General features: G+C 51.3%; 1 protein-coding gene across 1 annotated transcript; it reads right to left on the bottom strand.

Moving 5' to 3' along the window:
* Nucleotides 1-312: 312 nt before the first annotated feature.
* Nucleotides 313-18,819, bottom strand: LOC112402839 (solute carrier family 2, facilitated glucose transporter member 7-like; the record flags this gene model as incomplete). Its single annotated transcript, XM_024750015.1, is given in 14 exon segments — nt 313-534; nt 1,143-1,216; nt 1,219-1,266; nt 3,050-3,078; nt 3,080-3,114; nt 7,426-7,525; nt 8,569-8,783; nt 9,424-9,527; nt 9,530-9,610; nt 10,090-10,212; nt 11,745-11,897; nt 12,708-12,829; nt 15,163-15,323; nt 18,730-18,819. Coding segments are annotated over 14 exon segments (1,557 nt in total), but the record flags the coding sequence as incomplete, so codon positions are not given.
* Between the last annotated feature and the right edge of the window lie 956 nt (nt 18,820-19,775).

Here is a 19,775-nt window from a genome sequence, read left to right as displayed (position 1 = left end):
AAACTTTTACTTTAAAAAAGTGTGCATCCACCATTTGAGTTTTGATGCTGATGTAGAATCGGAGAATCTATTCTTGCCAATCAATACTCACGTACCTGCCCGTCCTCCTAGGTCATTCCTCCCAGGGTTAGCGTTGGAAGCTAACTGCTTCTTAACTAAATCAGGGACCAAACTGGAAGACCAAAGTCTTCCATTTGCCACTGGGGGCACGGAAATCTCACAGCAGTCACCCTCCCTTGAGGCCTGGGGCAGGGAGACCCTTCCTCAGAGAAGGAAGCCTTAAATGTGCCACCTGGGGGATGTGTTGAGCCACTAAAAGGAAGTCTCCCTGGCAGGCAGAGACGGTATGTGAGGCCCAGCATCTGTGATTTCTTCTTTCTTCTCCAGAAACTCCACTCTGTTTCTCTGGGCAAAAATTCGCTTTATCTCCACAAATGTTCGGCCCTTGGTCTCAGGAATGACCATGTAGATGTAAACAGCAGTGAGGAGGCAGATTCTGGCAAAGATAATGAATCTGTAGGCACCACTGACCTCCTAGGCCAGGAGACAAGAAAACAGGAGGGGACGGAGGAAGAAAGGAATGCCAGGGGCAGCTCTGGGTGAGGCCTTTGTGAGTCACACAGGAGTTTCTCAGTGGCCAGTTCTACTTTACACCCAGAGGAATGGAAGAGCTAGACAACTGGGTCCTGCCCTCACATCTAAAAGGACTCGGCCTTTTAACAACAGGGACAGAATGTCCTCTAGACCTGACTGCACACCTTCAGAAACAGAGGAAGGAGGTGGACGTGGGGGAATTGTTCCCTCACCCTGGCTCTAGCTTGCTTTGCACTTGGCCGACCAGAGCCCCTACATAATGAACGCGTCACCGCCTGAGTGTGGGACCTGCCTTCAGTGGTGGGAAACTGGCGTAGTTACAGTTTGGCTGAAGTGGCGCCATGTGTGTTTTATGGACCTTGGAGAGTCGCCCCCCCTTATCGAATTCGCAGATGTTCTTAGCAGACGAGGCACCCCCGCCTATTTCCCGGAGCCCCTTCTGCCTGGGGCAGGGCGGGGGAGGCAAGGTGGAGCAGGAATTGGGGGCAAGGGGCCGCACGCCCCCCCCCCGCCCCGCGCCGTGCTCCCCACCGCATGTCCCCACTCACCTGGATGGACGGGAACTCGAAGCCCACGATGACGCTGGTGAGCCCGAGCATGGCCCCGTCCACTGCGAAGGCGGCCGCGAGGGCTGCAGGAAGATCTCGGTCCTCACCACGGAGGGCACGGGACCTGGGGGCAGAGAGCGCAGGACCAGGGGAGCGGAGAGGGGCGCGGAGGGCCCTTTAGTCTGTTCCGGATGGCCGAGGGAGGAAGTTCACATCTCTCCTCCTGGGTGCGCCCATAGCTGAGCTTCGAGCTGAGCCTCTGAGGGCCTCAAGGTCACACCAAGGCCGCTCTACCCCGTGGTGGTGTCATTTTGAAATTCGCAGACAAGGGGAGGGGGAGCAGAGCTGAATGAGCGCTTGAGCCTGGGACGTGCTGCCCCCTGTGGTAGATCTGGGGAATGGCAGGCACCTTGCCTTGGGGCAGTTTCTCAACCTTTTTTCATTCAGGAGTCTCGTCTAAAATGTCTACGGCCATTTTCCCCCCTTAATCACCATCCCTCATGAAATTATAATACAACAGATATACTTTATATCCGTTTATATACAGTAGGTCTATCTATGACTTTATATATTCTTTATATACTAACATATTATCTATATTCTTTGTTACAAAAATAAGATTCTGTCTCTCTCCCCCCAGTTAATTTCCAACCCTTGAAGATGGAGAGGAATTCAGAGCCCCGGAATGAGCTGCCCTTGGGACGTCAAATGGGAAACCCCTACAACTGGCGAGGAGGGGGCCCCTTCCTCAGGGCTTTGTGCCCTAAAGGGGTAGCAGTGAGGGAAGTTATCCACGCTGCCCTCCCTGGCCTCCTGCCTCCTGCCCCCTGGGGCCGGGCAGCCAAGCAGCCCTTTAGGAGGTGGCTCACATGTCAAATCAGTCCACCATCTGATCCCACATCTGCCGGCACAGCTGATTACTCCTGGTCTTCCAGGAGGAGCCCGAGGCCCAGAGAAGCACAGTGGCTTGCTTTGGGAAACGCACAGGCAGTAAGGGGCGGAATGGCCCAGAACCCAGGCCTCCGGACACAAACACCAGCACTGCTCCCACCAGGCCCTCCTGCCTCCATATTGGAGGTGTGCCGGGAAGGCTTCCTGTCGAAAATCCCACTTAAATATCCTTCAACACGACCGTGTCGGTCTGAGTCACAGCTGCGTCCCCAGTGCCTGGCACAGCAGGTGTTCCATCAGCGTGTGTTCAATGGATCAATACCTTTATTTTGGCTTATGGACAGCTCTTTCAAAACCAAGATTCTGCAGGGAATATTCTAGTCTTAGGGGTCAGAGGGGTCTTTCCGCAAGCAGTGGGAACTGCGTTAGATTCTCAGGAGGACACACAGGGGAGGGGAAGCCTGGAGTCTGGAGGCTGCCCCCAAGGAAGGTGGAAGTGAAGGCCCAAGTCTGCCAGCACGTGGACACGGGGATAAAGCAACACAGGACTGTAGCTGTAGGCCAGAAACCAAAGACAACTGAGCCCCGGGTGGGCTGTGGGCTTGGAGGCTAAAGTGAGCATGTAGAGGGTTTGGATGTAAACTGAGGGGCCCCTAGTGGGGTCTGGCTGGCAAGAGCTCCCTCTTTGCAGAGGCTCATCCCCTTCTTGGGCACTGGAACTGAAGCTGGGCAACTCTGGGAGCCACAGGAGATTGGGAGGCCCCAGCCTGGCCGTGGCACTGGTTGGAACTTAGTAAATGTTTGTTGAATGAATGAATGTGAGCTGGAATGACCTTTCAAGAAAAAAGTAAACTGAACTGAGAATTCCCGTGTGGGTGGGGCTTGTGTAGGAACAGGGGAAAAGGTGGAGAGAATATCATGAGAATTACCAATCAAGGGCATCCATTCATTCAACAAATACCGGGCACCTCCTATGTGCTGGGCCCTGGAAGGCGGTGGGGCATGCAGGTACTCACTGGGCCCGATGGAATGTCCTGTGATGTAGGATGATGCCAAGGTAAGACAGCTCAGGGACCGTGCTCTGTGGGGAGAGGCAGGGCTGTCCGTGCCTGAGAGGCCCAGGCCTGGGACCTCTAAGAGCCTGAGGCCAAGAGCCCCACATGCAGACAAGCCCACATGCGGGCCTCACCTTCCTGCCACAGGAAGGAGCCACACCTGGATTTCTGAGCACCTGCGTGGGCCTCCAGGGCTCTGAGGGCAAGAGAGGGAAGATGAGACCAGGAGTGAACCTAGCATTCTAGTCAACGGGGGCCTCCGGGAGCTGTACCTGATGGAGAGAAACGTAACAGGAGGAATGCCGACCACTTATTTATTTTCTGCCCTTCACAGATGCTAACCCACTGAATCTTCTTGACACCCCTCTGAGGGAGGATAACACTGTTTCAATCCTACAAATGTGGAATCAGAGCACAGAGAGCCTGAACACAGACAAAGAGGACACTGGGTCCCCCAGGGGTCAAGCAATGGCCCCAGTCAAATGATCAGCAGTAGATGGAGCTGGGACCCGGACTCTGCAGTCTCTGCTAGGATCCTTCTAGAAGGCATCAGACCAGGAGAGCTGGCAGACCCCTATCTCTGCTCCCCACTGCCAGGGCAACAGATGACACATACTCAGGGTGAACAGACCTCAACCAAACTAAGTATGCAGGTAAACTATTTCACTACAGTTATGAAAAACGCTGCGAAGGTGGGGTTCCTGCAGGGCTGGCGGTGGAGGTGAACCAAGAACACCTCCTTCAATGAAGTTGTCTCCAAGGGGCAAGGGGAGAGATGGATGACTTGGGGATGAAGAGCCAGCCCGGCCGCTGAGCAGAGGCGTGACAAGCTCTGATTCACGCAGGCAGGCAGGGTGGGGTCCATTTCAATATTTGAAGCAAGAGAGGAGTTGGCTGCAGCTGGAAGGGATATCCTGGGTCTGGTGCCACCTGGGCAGCTGCTGGTTACGTTTTCAGGCAGAGCCAACAGGACTGGCCAATGGGTTGGAAGGAGAGAGTGAGAGAAAAAAAGTTGCCGGGGATGCCACCAAGGTCTCCAAAAGGCAACTGGCAACTATCTCTATAGATAATGTCCAGTTTTATTTACTTCTTTTCACCTAAGTCCCTTAATGTTCCAAGAACTTAGATTATTTTCAAATGAGAAAATAAGGTCTTTAAAAAGGAAACTTTGATTAAACCAAAACAGGACTGTAACTAGCTTTTAAAAAAAAATCACTTCCTTTTTTTTGGGTAAAGATTTATTTATTATTTATCTATTTATTTATTTTTGACTCCGTCGGGTCTCAGTTGTAGCACACGGGATATTCGTTGTGGTGCACGAGCTTCCCTCTATCTGTGGCACCCGGGTTCCAGAGCGTGTGGGCTCTGTAGTTTGCGGCACGCTGGCTCTAGTCGATGTGTGCGGGCGCAGTATCCCCACAGCATGTGGGATCTTAGTTCCCTGACCAGGGATCGAACCTGCATCCCCTGCATTGTAAGGCAGATTCTTTACCACTGGACCACCAGGGAAGTCCCTGTAACTAGTATTTTCCTCGATAGCTGCATCATCACCCTTCACCTCGCCTGTTCCTCCACAGGCTCCCCTGCCCTGCTGTTCCCTGAACACAGCCAGCTTTGTCCCCCTGAAGGTCCTTGTGCTCACCCAGGAATTAAAAAGGAAGTCATGATGGAGAGGACAGCTTGGCAAAAAAGGCGAAGAATGAAGACATTGTCTCTGAATTACAAGAATAATCTCTTCGCACATTCTCATCCTCACATACGATTGCGTTTTCAACGACAGACGGTCCCCTGACTTAAGAAGGTCCAAAATTTTCAACTTTACCATGGTGGGAAAGTGATACACAGTCACTAGATACTATACTTCAGGGACTTTCCTGGTGGCGCAGTAATTAAGAATCTGCCTGCTAACGTAGGGGATGCAGGTTTGATCCCTGATCCAGGAAGATCCCACATGCCACGAATCGCCACAACTACTGAGTCTGCGTGCCTAGAGCCCGTACCTGAGTGTAGCAACGAACACCCAACGCAGCCAAAAACAAATAAATTTATAAAAAAAAAATAAGAAACTGTACTTTGAATTTTGATCTTTTCCCCGGGCTATCAATAGGCAGTACGATCCTCTCTCGTGTTGCCAGGCAACTCCCCGTCAGCCACGTGATCATGAAGGTCAGTGACAATCGCTGTTTTTCACTTTCTGTACAGTATTCAATAACTTACATGAGACATTCAACACTTCATTATAAAATAGGCTTTGTGTTAAATGATTTTGCCCAACTGTAGACGAATGCACTTTTTCTAACCACAATTAAAGGTAGGCTGGGCTAAGCGATGATGTTTAGTAGGTTAGGTGTATTAAATGCTTTTTTTTTTTTTTTTGCGGTACACAGGCCTCTCACTGTTGTGGCCTCTCCCGTTGCGGAGCACAGGCTCCGGACGCGCAGGCTCAGCGGCCATGGCTCACGGGCCCAGCCGCTCCGCGGCATGTGGGATCCTCCCGGACCGGGGCACGAACCCGTGTCCCCTGCATTGGCAGGCGGACTCCCAACCACTGCACCACCAGGGAAGCCCTTAAATGCATTTTTGATTTACAATATTCCAACTTACGATGGGTTTATTGGGGATGTAACCCCATTGTAAGTCAAGGAAGATCTGTATATAGTTTTTTTTTTTTTTAACAGGAGAAAATCAAAGTTTAATAACACGAATATAAGGCAGAGACCCAGGAAAACTAACTATCTATCTGTGTATAGTTTTTTTTTTTTTTTGGGCCGTGCCATGCGACATGTGGGATCTTAGTTTCCTGACCAGGGATCGAACCTGGGCCTCCTGCAGTGGAAGCACAGAGTCCTAACCACTGGACCGCCAGGGAAGTCCCGCCTGCGTATAGTTTTAATTGTAAAGGCACAGTTACTGCAAAAGCAACAACAGGGCAGAAACAGCTGAGGATATACAAAATGCTGTCTGCTTTCAGAATATTTCATACTACGGCCATCCTATGTATTTTCAAAATTTTTGTATAACACATATAACAAAAATATGCTAAGAAAATGACAAATTAGAGTGACGTATTTCTTGCTGGGCGGCCTTCTGTATTTTAATCTCGCTCTGACACTGTTCCCAGTTGCTCCATAGCCTCTCATTGCTTCTTTTCCTACTTCTTTCTGATCTGGGCTCCAAGATATTTTTACTGGTAGAGACCGACATGCTTGTTGACACGTGTTAGGATTTCAAGATGGGAGCTCTACCCCATTTTGTACTTGCGGCACACATCAATCAGACCAAGCTCACCTGCCAGCACCTCACCTTCCTTCTTCACGTCCCCCATCCTAACCTTCCGAGTGGCCTGTGAGTGGTGTTCCTACTGCAGTTAAGGTATCTTTCTCTTCGTCTTCCCGCATACGAATACGTTTGGTCCCTGGTCATCACTTATCCTCACACTAGTGTAGAGTCTGCCGTCCACGCCGACCTCCGTTCATAGTTTCTTCTGCTTGTTGAATGGAACGACGTCCGATCTTCCGTCTCTTTATTCTACTCTAGATCATTATTGGTGGACATCTTCTAGTGCAGTGCGCTTAAGCATTTGCATATTGAACTACATGCTTTATGGAACTTCTTGTTTCTCCTTTACTTCACGGTTAGGGCATTCGATTTAATCATTTATTTGCATGTACATGGGTAGGTAATTGAAGTCACCCACGAACTCTACTTCAGGACGGGGCGTTGCATTGCACACGAAGGGGGCGTGGAGTTTGACACGCGGAGTTTGAGATCACTGGCTCTAGAGGTGTGGGTTCGTCCCTCTGCCTTCTCCCCCAGGGCAGGCACCAGACAACCAGGAACAGCCCGGCATCGGTGCCCGGGAACCACCTGAAATCTTTCAAACTAGGCAGTCCTAAACCTGCTTACCCTGCCTTGCCTGTTCCTTCCCACGGAAACCATAAGAAAGGCTCTTGCCCACGTACTGCTGTCCGCCCCCCCCTGCCAGATGCTTCTCCATGTGGCCTTGTGTGCACCTCTCTCCCTTGGGAACCGTGAGCAATGCTGTCTTTTCAGTGGCAATCATCTCACACCCCCGAGATAATAATAATACCTACATTTTCACATAGCCCCCTCCCATTACCTGCTACTTCAATTCACGTCGAGGCCGCCCAGAATCTGGCCTCACTTCATGAGGGTCCCTCTCACCCCCAGGTACTTTCTTTTCCACTGTCAGGACACACACCTCCTGATCAGCCTGTACCTTCTCGAATATTCCAAGCTTGGACAATGCTTCGTCCGACCAGCATGCCTGCCTTCCTTCTTGTTCTAATGCCCTTTTCATTCTACTCCAGCCTCACCTGCAGCACCCACAGCAGTGCCATCAGCAAAGGCACCACCGTCACTCCACGCCAGGCCCTTACGGTCACTTTACACGTCCCCTCCGCCCTCCCAACAACCCTACAGACGGGGATTATCACTGCCATTCAGTGAGGGCCCAACAGGAGCAAAACGGCAATCCCAGGATTGTATAAACAAGGTAGAGGTAAGACCAACGTCTCCTTCTGTGTTTAGTACCCAGACACGGCTCCTCAGGGAGAGAGAGGGAGGCGCCCCTGTCTTGGGTTTTTCCAGGTAGGATGATGGGGAAGAGGGTCCTAGTTATGACAATGTACCGTAGAGGAGGAGGGCTCTGAGGACAGAGGGTGGACCCTGCCCTAGAGGAAGGCGAGGGGCTCCGGGAATCCGCTGGAGGAAGGGGTGCACAGACTCCTGGGAGGGTGGAGAATTGGGCCTGGGGGCCTCCCAGCTCCTCCCATTTACGGCTCTTTTCCTTCACTCGGCCCTCCCCACCATGCTGAATCCTCTGAAGTTTCATTGGGGCTTAAACTGGCTCTGGGGAAAGTACAGATAAGTAATAAATAATTTTTGAAAACACCTTTAAACTCCAAGGTAGCTCAAGAAACAGGAACCAAAATAATAGTGAGATAACTTGGAAGAGTTCTAGAGAAAGGACCATCATGGTCACTTGACCTTGTAAATGAGCACACCTCTGTCTATTCACATTTTTTTTTTTTTTTCATTTCGGTACGCGGGCCTCTCACTGTTGTGGCCTCTCCCATTGCGGAGCACAGGCTCTGGACGCGCAGGCTCAGTGGCCGTGGCTCACAGGCCCAGCCTCTCTGCGTGGGATCTTCCCGGACCGGGGCACAAACCCGTGACCCTGCATCGGCAGGCGGACTCTCAACCACTGCGCCACCAGGGAAGCCCCTGTCTATTCACTTTTTAAACACAGGCATAAGTGGTTCAGATTTTAAATATAAAACTCTGAAATAATAGTTTTATCCAACAGTAAGAACACGTGCATCCGTATACTGGGTATTACCATCACCGTAACCATTGCACAAAGGAAGAAACTTGGATTTTAAGGTGTTTAAGTGGCCTGGTTGAGGTCACACAGTGGTAAGTATGGGCACGTCGAAAGTCTGTGTCACTCCAGTCACCCCAGGACCAGTGCCACCAGCAGTGGACCCTGGGGGGCTCTTCTCTGTCTGCGGGGCACCGACTCAGAGATGCCCAATGGGAGGGACACTTGTGGGTGGCTCCCCGAGATGAAGCTCATCGCTGTGTTGACCACGCTGGCACCCACTGTTACGGGGAATGAGCCGCCTCCATGCCAGCCGAGGGAGGCGTAGATCATGTCCGCGTAGTAGTTGGCCTAAAACAAAAGCACAAGGGCTGTGAGGAGAGACCTGAAGGCCCAAGCCGCTGACAACTTTCCTGAGTCAGTCGGGACACACAGTCCTGAAAGCCTAGGGGACCCCTTGGACAGGAAGGAGGCAGTAGGTGGGAGAAAAGAGCCGTGACCTGAAGACTTGAGACCTGGGATGGAGGCTGGCTCTGCCGGAGCCCGGGTTATAGCTCTTGCCCTCTCGGGGCCTTGAGTTCTGCATCTGTAAAATGGGACCCCGAGAATTTTCCCTCTGTCGCTTTGTGAGTCTATGATCTCAGGCCCCACCGAATGACCCCTCGCCTCTCATTCCAGGCCTAGGCAGCCCCAAGCTCAAGCTTCTCTCGTGGCCCAGCCCCAAGGATGTGGGCAATGCAGCACTTCTGAAAGCCACCACGTGCCCTGGCTCCTGCCTGAGCTGTGTACCACTCGACGTCTCCCGCTGAGCAACCGTGAGTCCCCGAGGGCCTGATGCCACCACTTCCTGACACTTTCCTTAAGCACCATATGGGTTACGCATCCAGTCTCCGACGTTTCCGGAAGCAGCCTCCCAGCCCTGTTTTTGCAGATCTTCACCCTTCGCCTACACCATCAATAGATACAATTATAGCAAAAGAACCGCGCATACCGCGTTGACCCTGGAGAGCTGCTGGCCGGCCATGGGCAAGACGATGGCGACCAGCTGCCAGCAGACAGGCGGAAACGTGAAGAAGCTGAGCACAGACAGCGGCGCTCGGCCCTCTCGGCCTGGTCCTCCACGTGCATTTCTTCCATCTCGTCCTCCACATCTGCCCAGCCTCTCAGCTTCCGCAGAGCTGCGGGGAGCAGAGCAGTCCCCTCCTGTCGCTGACAGCAGCTGACCCAAGGCTTAGGGAAACACAGGAGGACAGCTCCCTAGGAGCTCGGCCCAGCCCTGGCCACAGGCTCCCCATTTTCCCAGGGCAGGATGCTCATTGGACCCCAGCTAGGTCCCCAACACCGTGACCGTGTTCCCAGTCACAACCACACCCCCACCTGGGCAAGCTTGCAGAAGTCAAGGCCCACCAGCCATGATGCCGACTCTGACCATGTTCTCCGCTGGACCACACCTCAGAGTTGCCCTGGACTCCCCAGTGCCAACGGCACCTCTGTCCCGTCCCACTGGTGCCTGCGTTGTGGAGTGCATTTCCCCACCCTGCCCCCTGCCCGTTCTCTGCTTCGGGCACTAGGGAGGGATGTTTGGCAGGCACGGGGAGGCGGCTGGGAAGTGAACGTGGTGGGAGGGTCTTGATGGAGCAGCCTGTATCTCCAGTACCTTGTCGAACTTCTTCATCTCTTTTCTGAATCAGGGTGGACCTCGGGCTCTCGGGGAAGAATGGCAGAGAGGGGAGCCAAAACAGTGCGGGGACCCCCGTGAGTGCCAAGAGCACAGGCCAGTCTGGAAGGACCCAACACTGAGAACATGAACACCCAACACTGGGGAATCCCTGCTCTTCAGCTGACCTTCCGCATGTCCTGACTCTGTCCTGACTCTCCTCTTACAAACTCACTCACCCACATTGTTCCAGCCCTCCGTGAGAGCCAAGGACAGCAGGGACCTAGTCCTTGCCAAGATGTGGCTGCCCAGAACCCACCCACAGCAGGGTTCCACATTTTAAAATGGAGAAAATAATTACAATTTTCAAAAGATCTGCTGTTAACTCATTCTGCAGGAAGAGTATTGCTTTTCTTAGGAACAGCATATGATTTAAAAGTGTGAGCCTTGGAAAAAGTGAACCCATGTCTTGTTTCCTAACTTTATGGCTGGAAATGGCATAATCTCTGCCTTGCTGGAGGCTGGGGTCGAGGAGGGTGCTGGAACCAGCACTGTGGCTGTGTGAGCTCTTTCTGGAAGGTCTGGGTTAAGGAGGCAGCATTGAGATTCATCTAAGCCTTACTAGCTATGATGGGAACTGGAAGAGGCATTTTACTTCTCTAAGCCTCAGTTTTCTCATCAGTAAAATAAAGATGATGATGAAGATGATGGTGATAAAGTGCCCCCTGAAGAGTGGTGAGGGGTGACAGGCATCATACGCTAGGCATCACTACAAGGCAGCTGTTGGCAGCAACGGGCCCAGCCTGGCTTCCCCTTCAGCTGCACTGGGGTAGTTTGGGAATCGTTAAAACTAATGACCTTTCACTGAGCACGACTGGGTCCTGAGTCTCTTCAAGGTACTCTGGGGAATACAAAGTCATAAATCCACCCATTAAGGAATTCCTGTGGAATTTAGGTAACTTGAAAATGTTTACGAGGAAAAAGAAAATAAAGAAAGAAACCCCACTGTCTTCTTGTGGGCCTTTAATGCTGGCCTGCATTCAAGCCACACTCTCGGGGCCATTCTCTCGCCCACTCCCCCAGAGGGCCATTTCCCCCTTTCTCCTCTGTCCTAAAGCTTCCCTCCCGCTTCCCCAACCCCATCCTCTCAGGCAATGGCCTGGCCACCTTTCACTTGGAGAGGAGAAGCACCCATCCAGCCACGTGACAGTGACCGTGGCTGTGTGCCTGCCCCTCCTGCATCGATTGCCCTCACTGCAGGACCATTCGCACAGCGTCCCAGCTGAAAAAACAAAGCAAAACAAAAAACCCTTCTCTCCAGCCTGCTTCCCCTTCCAGCTACCCCCCAACTTCTCTCCTTCCTTTACAGCAAAACTCCCAAGAGTCGTGTGTGCCCCTTGTCTCCGATCTCCTCCCAGCCCCATGCACAATTTGTCCCCATCGCTCACCCAAACTGCTCTCATCAAGGTCACCCGTCTCCAAACAAGCCACACATTGCCCGACCCAAAGGGCACCTCTTGGCCTCACCTCACTTGATCCGCCAGACACATGGGCACAGCCGAGCCCCATGTGTCCAGACCCCGCCCCCTCGGCCCCCCCATAGCTCCCACGCTCCCTCTCACCACCACCCCCGGACCTTGGTGAGCCACAGGTACCTGTAGGGTTGCCCAGGATGGCTTGCAGGCCGAAAATCTGTGCTAGGAAGATTCCCACGATGACAAACACCTCTGTCATTGTTCCCAGAGCACCCCTAAGGTTCTTGGGAGCTAACTCTCCCAGCTACATGGGAAGGGCACTGTAGGAGGTGCCTGGATCTAGCAAAACAAAAACCAGGGGAGGAGAAAAGAAACAATCCCAGCCTCCTGGGGCCCCGGAAACCTGAGATTTAATTAATCTCATAGTCCCTGAGTTTCTCTGTGGCGTCAGCACCACTGACAGGCAGCCTGTACGCCCCCTACCTCCCCTCCACGGAGATGGAAATTGGCTACGTGGACTTAGTTCGCACTAAGAAGGAAACCTTTCCAGAATCCTCAGACTCCCAGGGGACACGGCAGGATATCCTCTCCTTCCTAGCTGCGGAGCTGGGGCCACTTGTTACAGGCGAGGACTGTGTTCCTGGGATGTGGGACTGAAAGATAGGTCTTTGGCTTGGGATTATTTTCTGATTTTTCTGAAGCACAGGTTACTTGTATCACTTTTGTTTTTTTTTTAATAGAAGAAACCACAGTAGTTAAGAAACCTCAGTCCCCTGCTGACAGAGTCCCCAAATTCTGTACTCTTTTGCTTGAAGCCTCTCACCCTCAGCGTGAACTAGACACCTTCCTTGGAAGATACCTTGTAAAGCCTTATCAGTTTGTACTTCAAGGTAAAAGTGTGTTTTTAAAGATCTTCCCCTGATAGATTTTGTTAAATAAGGGGAAGGGGAGAGAGAACATGAGGTTTTCGAGAGTCGGGGGATGGAGACAAGAGGATGCCCCCAAAGGGAAAAGAGCCATTCAGAACCAGGAAGACCCTTGCTGCCCCTGCTTCCCGCCTTGGCCAGTGTGTCTGACTCAGACCCTTCTCCCCACAGCTGACCCTGAGCATGGGCTTGGGGGTTCAGCCTTCACTGTAGGTACCTGCACAGAATCCCAGTGCCACTCGAGAAAAGATGATCGGCTCGGAAGGTTTGGTCACTTTGCTGACTCCCTTCGGGACGGCAGGGATGGCGAAGTCATTGTTGATCAGCAGTGTTCCCTTTCTGCAAGGACAGCAGAGCCCAGAGGGCATGGGGGCTGAGGCAGCAGAAGCGCTCCTGACACCAACTCCTATTCTCCAGGGCAGCCGTTATAGAAGTGCCGGGAACGTGCCTGAGAAAGGCTGATGGCTGGGAAGCGCAGAAAGCAAGGACCGGTGGGCAGAGGCCCCAGGAAGGGAGGTTTGGGGTCAGCAGGGGTGGCGGGAGGAGTGGGAGCACGCTAACCATTGGAGCTGAATGAAGACAGTGAGGAAGGAGGAAGGAATGGGCCTGCCTCTGCAAGGAGGGAGCTTCCTGTCACTGGTGGTATTCAAGCAGAGAGCTGGCCGGATGAAGACTGTCAAGAATGGTGAACAGGGGAACCCCACAACAGGTGGGAGACAGAGCTGGATTAGATGACCGCTAAGATTCCTCCCAAGGCTGAAAAACCATGAGTCTATGAAGTGGCGGGAGGGAGTGTCTGAAGAATAGAACTACGCTGGATGCCCCTGCCTGTCTCCCAGGATCCATAGCTACCTTCCAGACTGTGTTCTGTGCCCCATGCTGATTGGCATCGGTGGCTCCCTTGCCCCCCTCATCCCCACATGTGGCTTGGATTTTGCCAAAGGAGAAAACAGCAGTGGATCAGGAAGGAAGATGGTGGCCCAGCTATAGGGTGGCTGCTGGCTGCACCACCCTTGGTGATATCTCCACACGCTGCCCACATTCGAGGACCATCAGGGCCCTGACCGACACAGGTGCATCATCTCTGAGGCCAGGAGTGGAGGAGGGGGATCTCTAAACAGAAACCCACACACCCCTCCTGGGGGGATAGTCCTAAGAGTTCTACAAAAGTCCCCTTCTAGGCAACGCTGAGGACTCATCAGATACACAGACTGGTTTTCTCAGGCCACTTTTCTCTTCCTGGGGTGGCCATACCTCCGAGAGAACTGCCATCCAAGCCCAAACTCAGAGCAGAGGATCAGCCAGCCCAGAGGCTGCAGGTCAGGAGAGAACAAACAACCCACACGAACCCCTTCCTGATGACCAGGAAGCCTTAGCTTAGCTCAGGGCTGGTCCCGACCCCACTAGGGCAAGGCCAGCTCCACCACACCAGCTGGTCTCAGGGTCCTCATCTGCAAAATGAGGGCAATGATGAAACCATCTCTGAGGTCCCAAGTTCTGTAACTCTGGATTCAGACAAGGAGGTGGGGGCCAAGCTGCTAGAACAGTCCAATCACTCTTGGTGTAGCTGAGAACACCACAGTGTGAATTACAAAAAAGCCTGGATTATGGCATAATTGCAGTATAGTGAATGCTTCCTTCATTCAAGTATACAATGAATGGCAAATTAATTGTTAATCAAGTATCTATAAGAAAAGGTCCTATGAGTCCTGCTTTATACATAATTAATTTTCAATTGCCAATATTTTCATTGTTTTTTTGTTTGTTTTTGTTTGTTTGTTTGGCTGAGCCTTGCCATTTGTGGGATCTTAGTTCCCTGACCAGGGATCGAACCCCAGCTCTCGGCAATGGGAGCTCGGGGTCCTAACCACTGGACCACCAGAGAATTCCCCAGTATTTTCTTTTATGCATGAAAACGGAACTGGTATGGTTCTTTAAGAGCTAGTTTTCTTTAGAGGACTTCCCACTCCTCCCTACAAACTGCCGACCATGGCACATCAAGTCCAAGTGTAACTGAATTCCAAAGAGTGAGATCTGGCCATACGGGATTCCGAGCGGCCTCGCCCTGAGAACTTGGCTCACTCCCTTCCTTCCTGGGAACCTTGATCTGGACATCCTTCCTTATCTGCAGAGTCACGTCTTGGCAGCAACTGGGCTTACGTGTCAAGATTAGTGAGTCTGTGTAAACCAAGCAAAGTACAAGAACTATTCTTCATTCTCAAACAAGACACGAGTCAGGGGCACATGGACTGACTCGGTCTGAACCCCAAAGCTCAGAACGACACGGATGAGGCTGCACGGGGAGAGGCTGCCGCTGTTACAACTCGGAGCCATGGGTCACCTGACCTCGAATTAAACCCAGTCAACAAGCATTTATTGAACACCTGCTAGAAGTGCTGAGTATGGTCAAGACTTTGCTCTCAAAGGCCGATCCATCTCCACGGGGTGGACAACAGAGGGGCTGCTGTTCCCATGCAGCTGACAAGGGGAAGAAATCCCAAGGAATTCAAGGACTTGCTTTAGGGTCAGGATGTCTATGGCAAAGTGGGGGCTGGACTTCAGGCCTCCTGATTTTCAAGGTCGCACAACTCCCCACCACGTGCACAAGTGCCGAGAGCCAACAAGCTTTACTAATATGAATTTTGAGTGACAGCAGCACCCTTCATCTTTACCTGCCACATTTGTCAACCAGCAGGCCAATAAGCAGGGACCCCACCAAGACGCCCAGAGGAGACATGGACATGGTGCAGGACCACAGCAGCAGCATGACTTTCTCGTCCATGAAGGCTCCGTGTCGCTCAAAGTAGGTTTCATTATAAGAGGACTTCAAGACCTGGAAGACATTGCCCCATCCATAGACAATCAGGCAACTCATGAGAGACCAAGAAGTAATGTTCTCAGTTGCCCCTGGTCATTGTCCTGAAGGATGTGTCTATCAATATGCTCAGGACACAATTGATTCTCTGTTGTTACCTGGAGATTAAAAAAAAAAAAAGCCTACAGTATGATGGGGTGAGATGCGGAACCAGGCTGCTCAAAATGTTAAAAATTCACTGTTGGGAATTCCCTGGTGGTCCAGCAGTTAGGACTCCAAGTTTCTACGCCAGGGGGTGCAGGTTTGATCCCTGGTTGGGGAACTAAGAACCCACATGCCGAGCGACATGGCAACAACAAAAAAATTCACTTTGCAGAACCTTGCTGTGCAAGAGGCAACATAAGAAATATTGTTACTTCAAGACAGTATGGTACTGGCACAAAAAGAGAAACATAGATCAGTGGAACAGGATAGAAAGCCCAGAGATAATCCCACACACATATGGTCACCTTATTTTTGATAAAGGAGGCAAGAATATACAATGGAGAAAAGACAGCCTCTTCAATAAGTGGTGCTGGGAAAACTGGACAGCTACATGTAAAAGAATGAAATTAGAACACTCCCTAACTCCATACACAAAAATAAACTCACAATGGATTAAAGACCTAAATGTAAGGTCAGACACTATACAACTTTTAGAGGAAAACATAGGCAGGACACCCCATGACATAAATCACAGCAAGATTCTTTTTGACCCACCTCCTAGAGAAATGGAAATAAAAACAAAAATAAACAAGTGGGAGCTAATGAAACTTAAAAGCTTTTGCACAGCAAAGGAAACCATAAACAAGATGAAAAGACAACCCTCAGAGTGGGAGAAAATATTTGCAAACAAAGCAACTGACAAAGGATTAATCTCCAAAATATACAAGCCCCTCTTGCAGCTCAATATCAAAAAAGCAAACAACCCAATCCAAAAATGGGCAGAAGATCTAAATAGACATTTCACCAAAGAAAATATACAGATTGCCACGAAACCCATGAAAGGATGCTCAACATCACTAATCATTAGAGAAATGCAAATCAAAACTACAATGAGGTATCACCTCACACCGGTCATAATGGCCAGCATCAAAAAGTCTACAAACAATAAATGCGGGAGAGGGTATGGAGAAAAGGGAACCCTCTTACACTGTTGGTGGGAATGTAAATTGATACAGCCACTATGGAGAACAGTATGGAGGTTCCTTATCAACCATATGACCCAGCAATCCCACTACTGGGCATATATCCTGAGAAAACCATAATTCAGAAAGAGTCATGTACCACAATGTTCATTGCAGCTCCATTTACAATAGCCAGGACATGGAATCAACCTAAGTGTCCATCGACAGATGAATGGATAAAGAAGATATGGCACACATATACAATGGAATATTACTCAGTTATAAAAACAAAACAAAACAAAATTGAGTTATTTGTAGTGAGGTGGATGGACCTAGAGTCTGTCATACAGAGTGAAGTAAGTCAGAAAGAGAAAAACAAATACTGTATGCTAACACATATATATAGAATCTAAAAAAAAAAAAGTTCTGAAGAACCTTGGGGCAGGACAGGAATAAAGACGCAGATGTAGAGAATGGACTTGAGGACACGGGGAGGGGGAAGGGTAAGCTGGGACAAAGTGAGAGAGTGGCACTGACATATATACACTACCAAGTGTAAAATAGATAGCTAGTGGGAAGCAGCCGCATAGCACAGGGAGATCAGCTCCATGCTTCGTGTCCACCTAGAGGGGTGGGATAGGGAGGGTGGGAGGGAGACGCAAGAGGGAGGAGATATGGGGATATACGTATATGTATAGCTGATTCACTTTGTTATACAGCAGAAACTAACACACCATTGTAAAGCAATTTTACTCCAATAAAGATGCTAAAAAAACAAAAAAGAAATATTGTTACTAATTGTATGACTTTGGGCAAGTTCTACCTCTGTAAGTCTTAGTTTCCTCCTTGGTTATAGAAATAATATATATCCAATGGAGAATTTAAGAGCTTCACTGTGCTACAGTGATGGTACATTGCTTGACTGAGAAAAAAATGTTCCTTCAATGGTAATAATGATAAGTATATTAATATAAGCCATGAGCAACTACTGCAGTACCTCCTATAAAGCAGAATTAAGTGTAGCTATAAAGTAATGAAAGTGATTTTTTTTTTTTTTTTTTTTTGCGGTACTCGGGCCTCTCACTGTTGTGGCCACTCCCGTTGCTGAGCACAGGCTCCGGACGCGCAGGCTCAGCGGCCATGGCTCACGGGCCCAGCCGCTCCGCGGCATGTGGGATCTTCCCGGACCGGGGCACGAACCCGTGTCCCCTGCATTGGCAGGCGGACTCTCAACCACTGCGCCACCAGGGAAGCCCAATGACAGTGATTTTTAAAAGTAGAGCAGGACTCATACACCCAAATGCGTGGGAACAGACACTGGGTCCTGTCCTTGCCCTTTCAGGGACCTTCTTCCTGTATCTATTCCCTGTGTGTCCTGCATCACTGGTCCCTTTATTTTTTCAGCCACGCGGCATGGCTTGTGGGATTGAAGCTTGTGGACCCAGGTTCAATCCCTGACCTGGGACCTTCACAGTGAAAGCACCAAGTCCTAACCACTGGAACACCAGAGAATTCCCAATACACCTTTCTTTATTGCATCCTTCTCATGACAATAGAAACATGACTCTTGCCCTATAAAACCCTAACACAACCCCCCTTCTCCCTTCACTAAGCTTCATCTTTTGTTCCCCTGTACAGCAAAACTCCTGTACAGCAAAACTCCTTAAAGACCTGTCTCTCCTCCACTCTGCCCGTTCTCCCCGAACCCACTTCAGTCAAGCTTTTGTCTCAACTCAGCTGCTCTTGTCAAGGTCACACATGCCCTCCATGAGGTCAAAGCCAGTGGTCAACTCTCACGCTTCATCTTTACTCGTCATCAGGGCCTGTCCCTCCCTCCTGACTCACATGCTTTACTAGGCCTTTGGGAGACTCTTTTTCCTTTGCTTCCCCTCACCCCAATCCTAACCCCTAAGGGTTTAGTCCTTGACTCCATCCTTTTTGTCATCTGCAAGTGGTCTTCCCAGGAGAAAGGCAGTGAGACTAAGGCCCAAAGCTACTGGGCAGGGAATCCAAGCCCATCTCCTCCCACCCGCTTCCCAACGTGCCTGGAGAGGATTACATTGTGGGTCGGGGGGGGGGGGGGGGGGAGGGGAATAGCCCACAACTCTAGTCATTCCCTGGTCTGCAGAGGCTGCCTCCCAGGACTACTAGAGGAAGGCAGCTGCTTCCGGAAGAAAGCTGGTGGCTTCCAGAAGAAAGATGGCGGCGTCCACAGAGCAAGATGGCCACCTTCTCCTGCCCACCTCTTGCCCACCCACCTCGTGCGGTGTGTTAACCACAGCGATGTTGCAGCCGTATTGGAAGGCCTCGCCAAAGGCTGTGCTCAGCGTGGCCAGCACCAGCGTGGATTAGAGGCGCTGCGGGAGAGGAGGTTTACGGTCAGGGACTGGGAGGTTAGTCCTGGGAACTTCCGGAAGTGGGGCCGAGGCTGGGCTGGAAGTGGGGTTGGAGGACCCCAGGCCATGCCCAGGGGAGTGGGGGAGGTGCCGGAGGTTGGGGGGAATGGATGGCATCATTTCCTGTTCCTTGAACGAATCCCCCTCCTTAAAGATACAGCTATGCGTCTCCTCTGGGCCTGGCCCTGGATGAAGTAGGGGAAGCTTCAGGAAAAAGGTCCAGCGTACTGTGCCCTTGAGGAGCTTATATTCTAGTGAGGGGAGGCCAACAAAACAAAACAAAAACACAGACAAGTACGAGACCTCCAAATAACGATAATGCTATGAGGACAATAAAACAGGTAATGGGGTAGAAGCCAATGGGGGACAGAAAAGGGCGCTCTCTGAGCAGGTGCCTTTAAGCTGAAACCTGAAAGGATGAGGTGGGCCTGTGAGCTGCTGCGGGAGGAGTTTTCAGACAGAGGAAGCAGCAAACAGAGGCATGGCTTGCCTTCCACTCCTGGACAGGCCCTGGGGAAAACCAAGGCAGTCACGTTTCCATGGCTACCGCAGCACCCAAGGTAGTTCCCGGGAACTGACCCCCGGGGCCAAAGTCTGAGGAGGGCCCAGCAGAACTGGGGCAGGGTCTGTGGCTGCCTGAGTCGGTGCCACCCAGGGCTCCAAGAAGCCAGCTGGTGCAGAGCCATGGCCCCAGACCATCCCCCCACCCCTCTGCTTGCCTGTTACCTGTACCTCTGACCCCCACCCCCACTATCTGCCTGACTGCCTACAGCCCTCAGCCCTGTGCAGCCAGCAAACCAGCCAGGCAGACAAAAGCAGGATTTGGGCAACTTCAGAGGCTGGGGGAACGGGACGGGGACAGGGGTCTCCCACACTTCCCTAGAGCTGGACTCAACCCCTCTTCTCTT

The sequence above is a fragment of the Neophocaena asiaeorientalis genome, unplaced genomic scaffold (assembly GCF_003031525.2).
Source record: "Neophocaena asiaeorientalis asiaeorientalis breed wild unplaced genomic scaffold, Neophocaena_asiaeorientalis_V1.1 scaffold275, whole genome shotgun sequence".
NCBI classification, from domain to species: Eukaryota; Metazoa; Chordata; class Mammalia; order Artiodactyla; family Phocoenidae; genus Neophocaena; species Neophocaena asiaeorientalis.
This window is presented reverse-complemented; position numbering and strand designations above follow the sequence as displayed.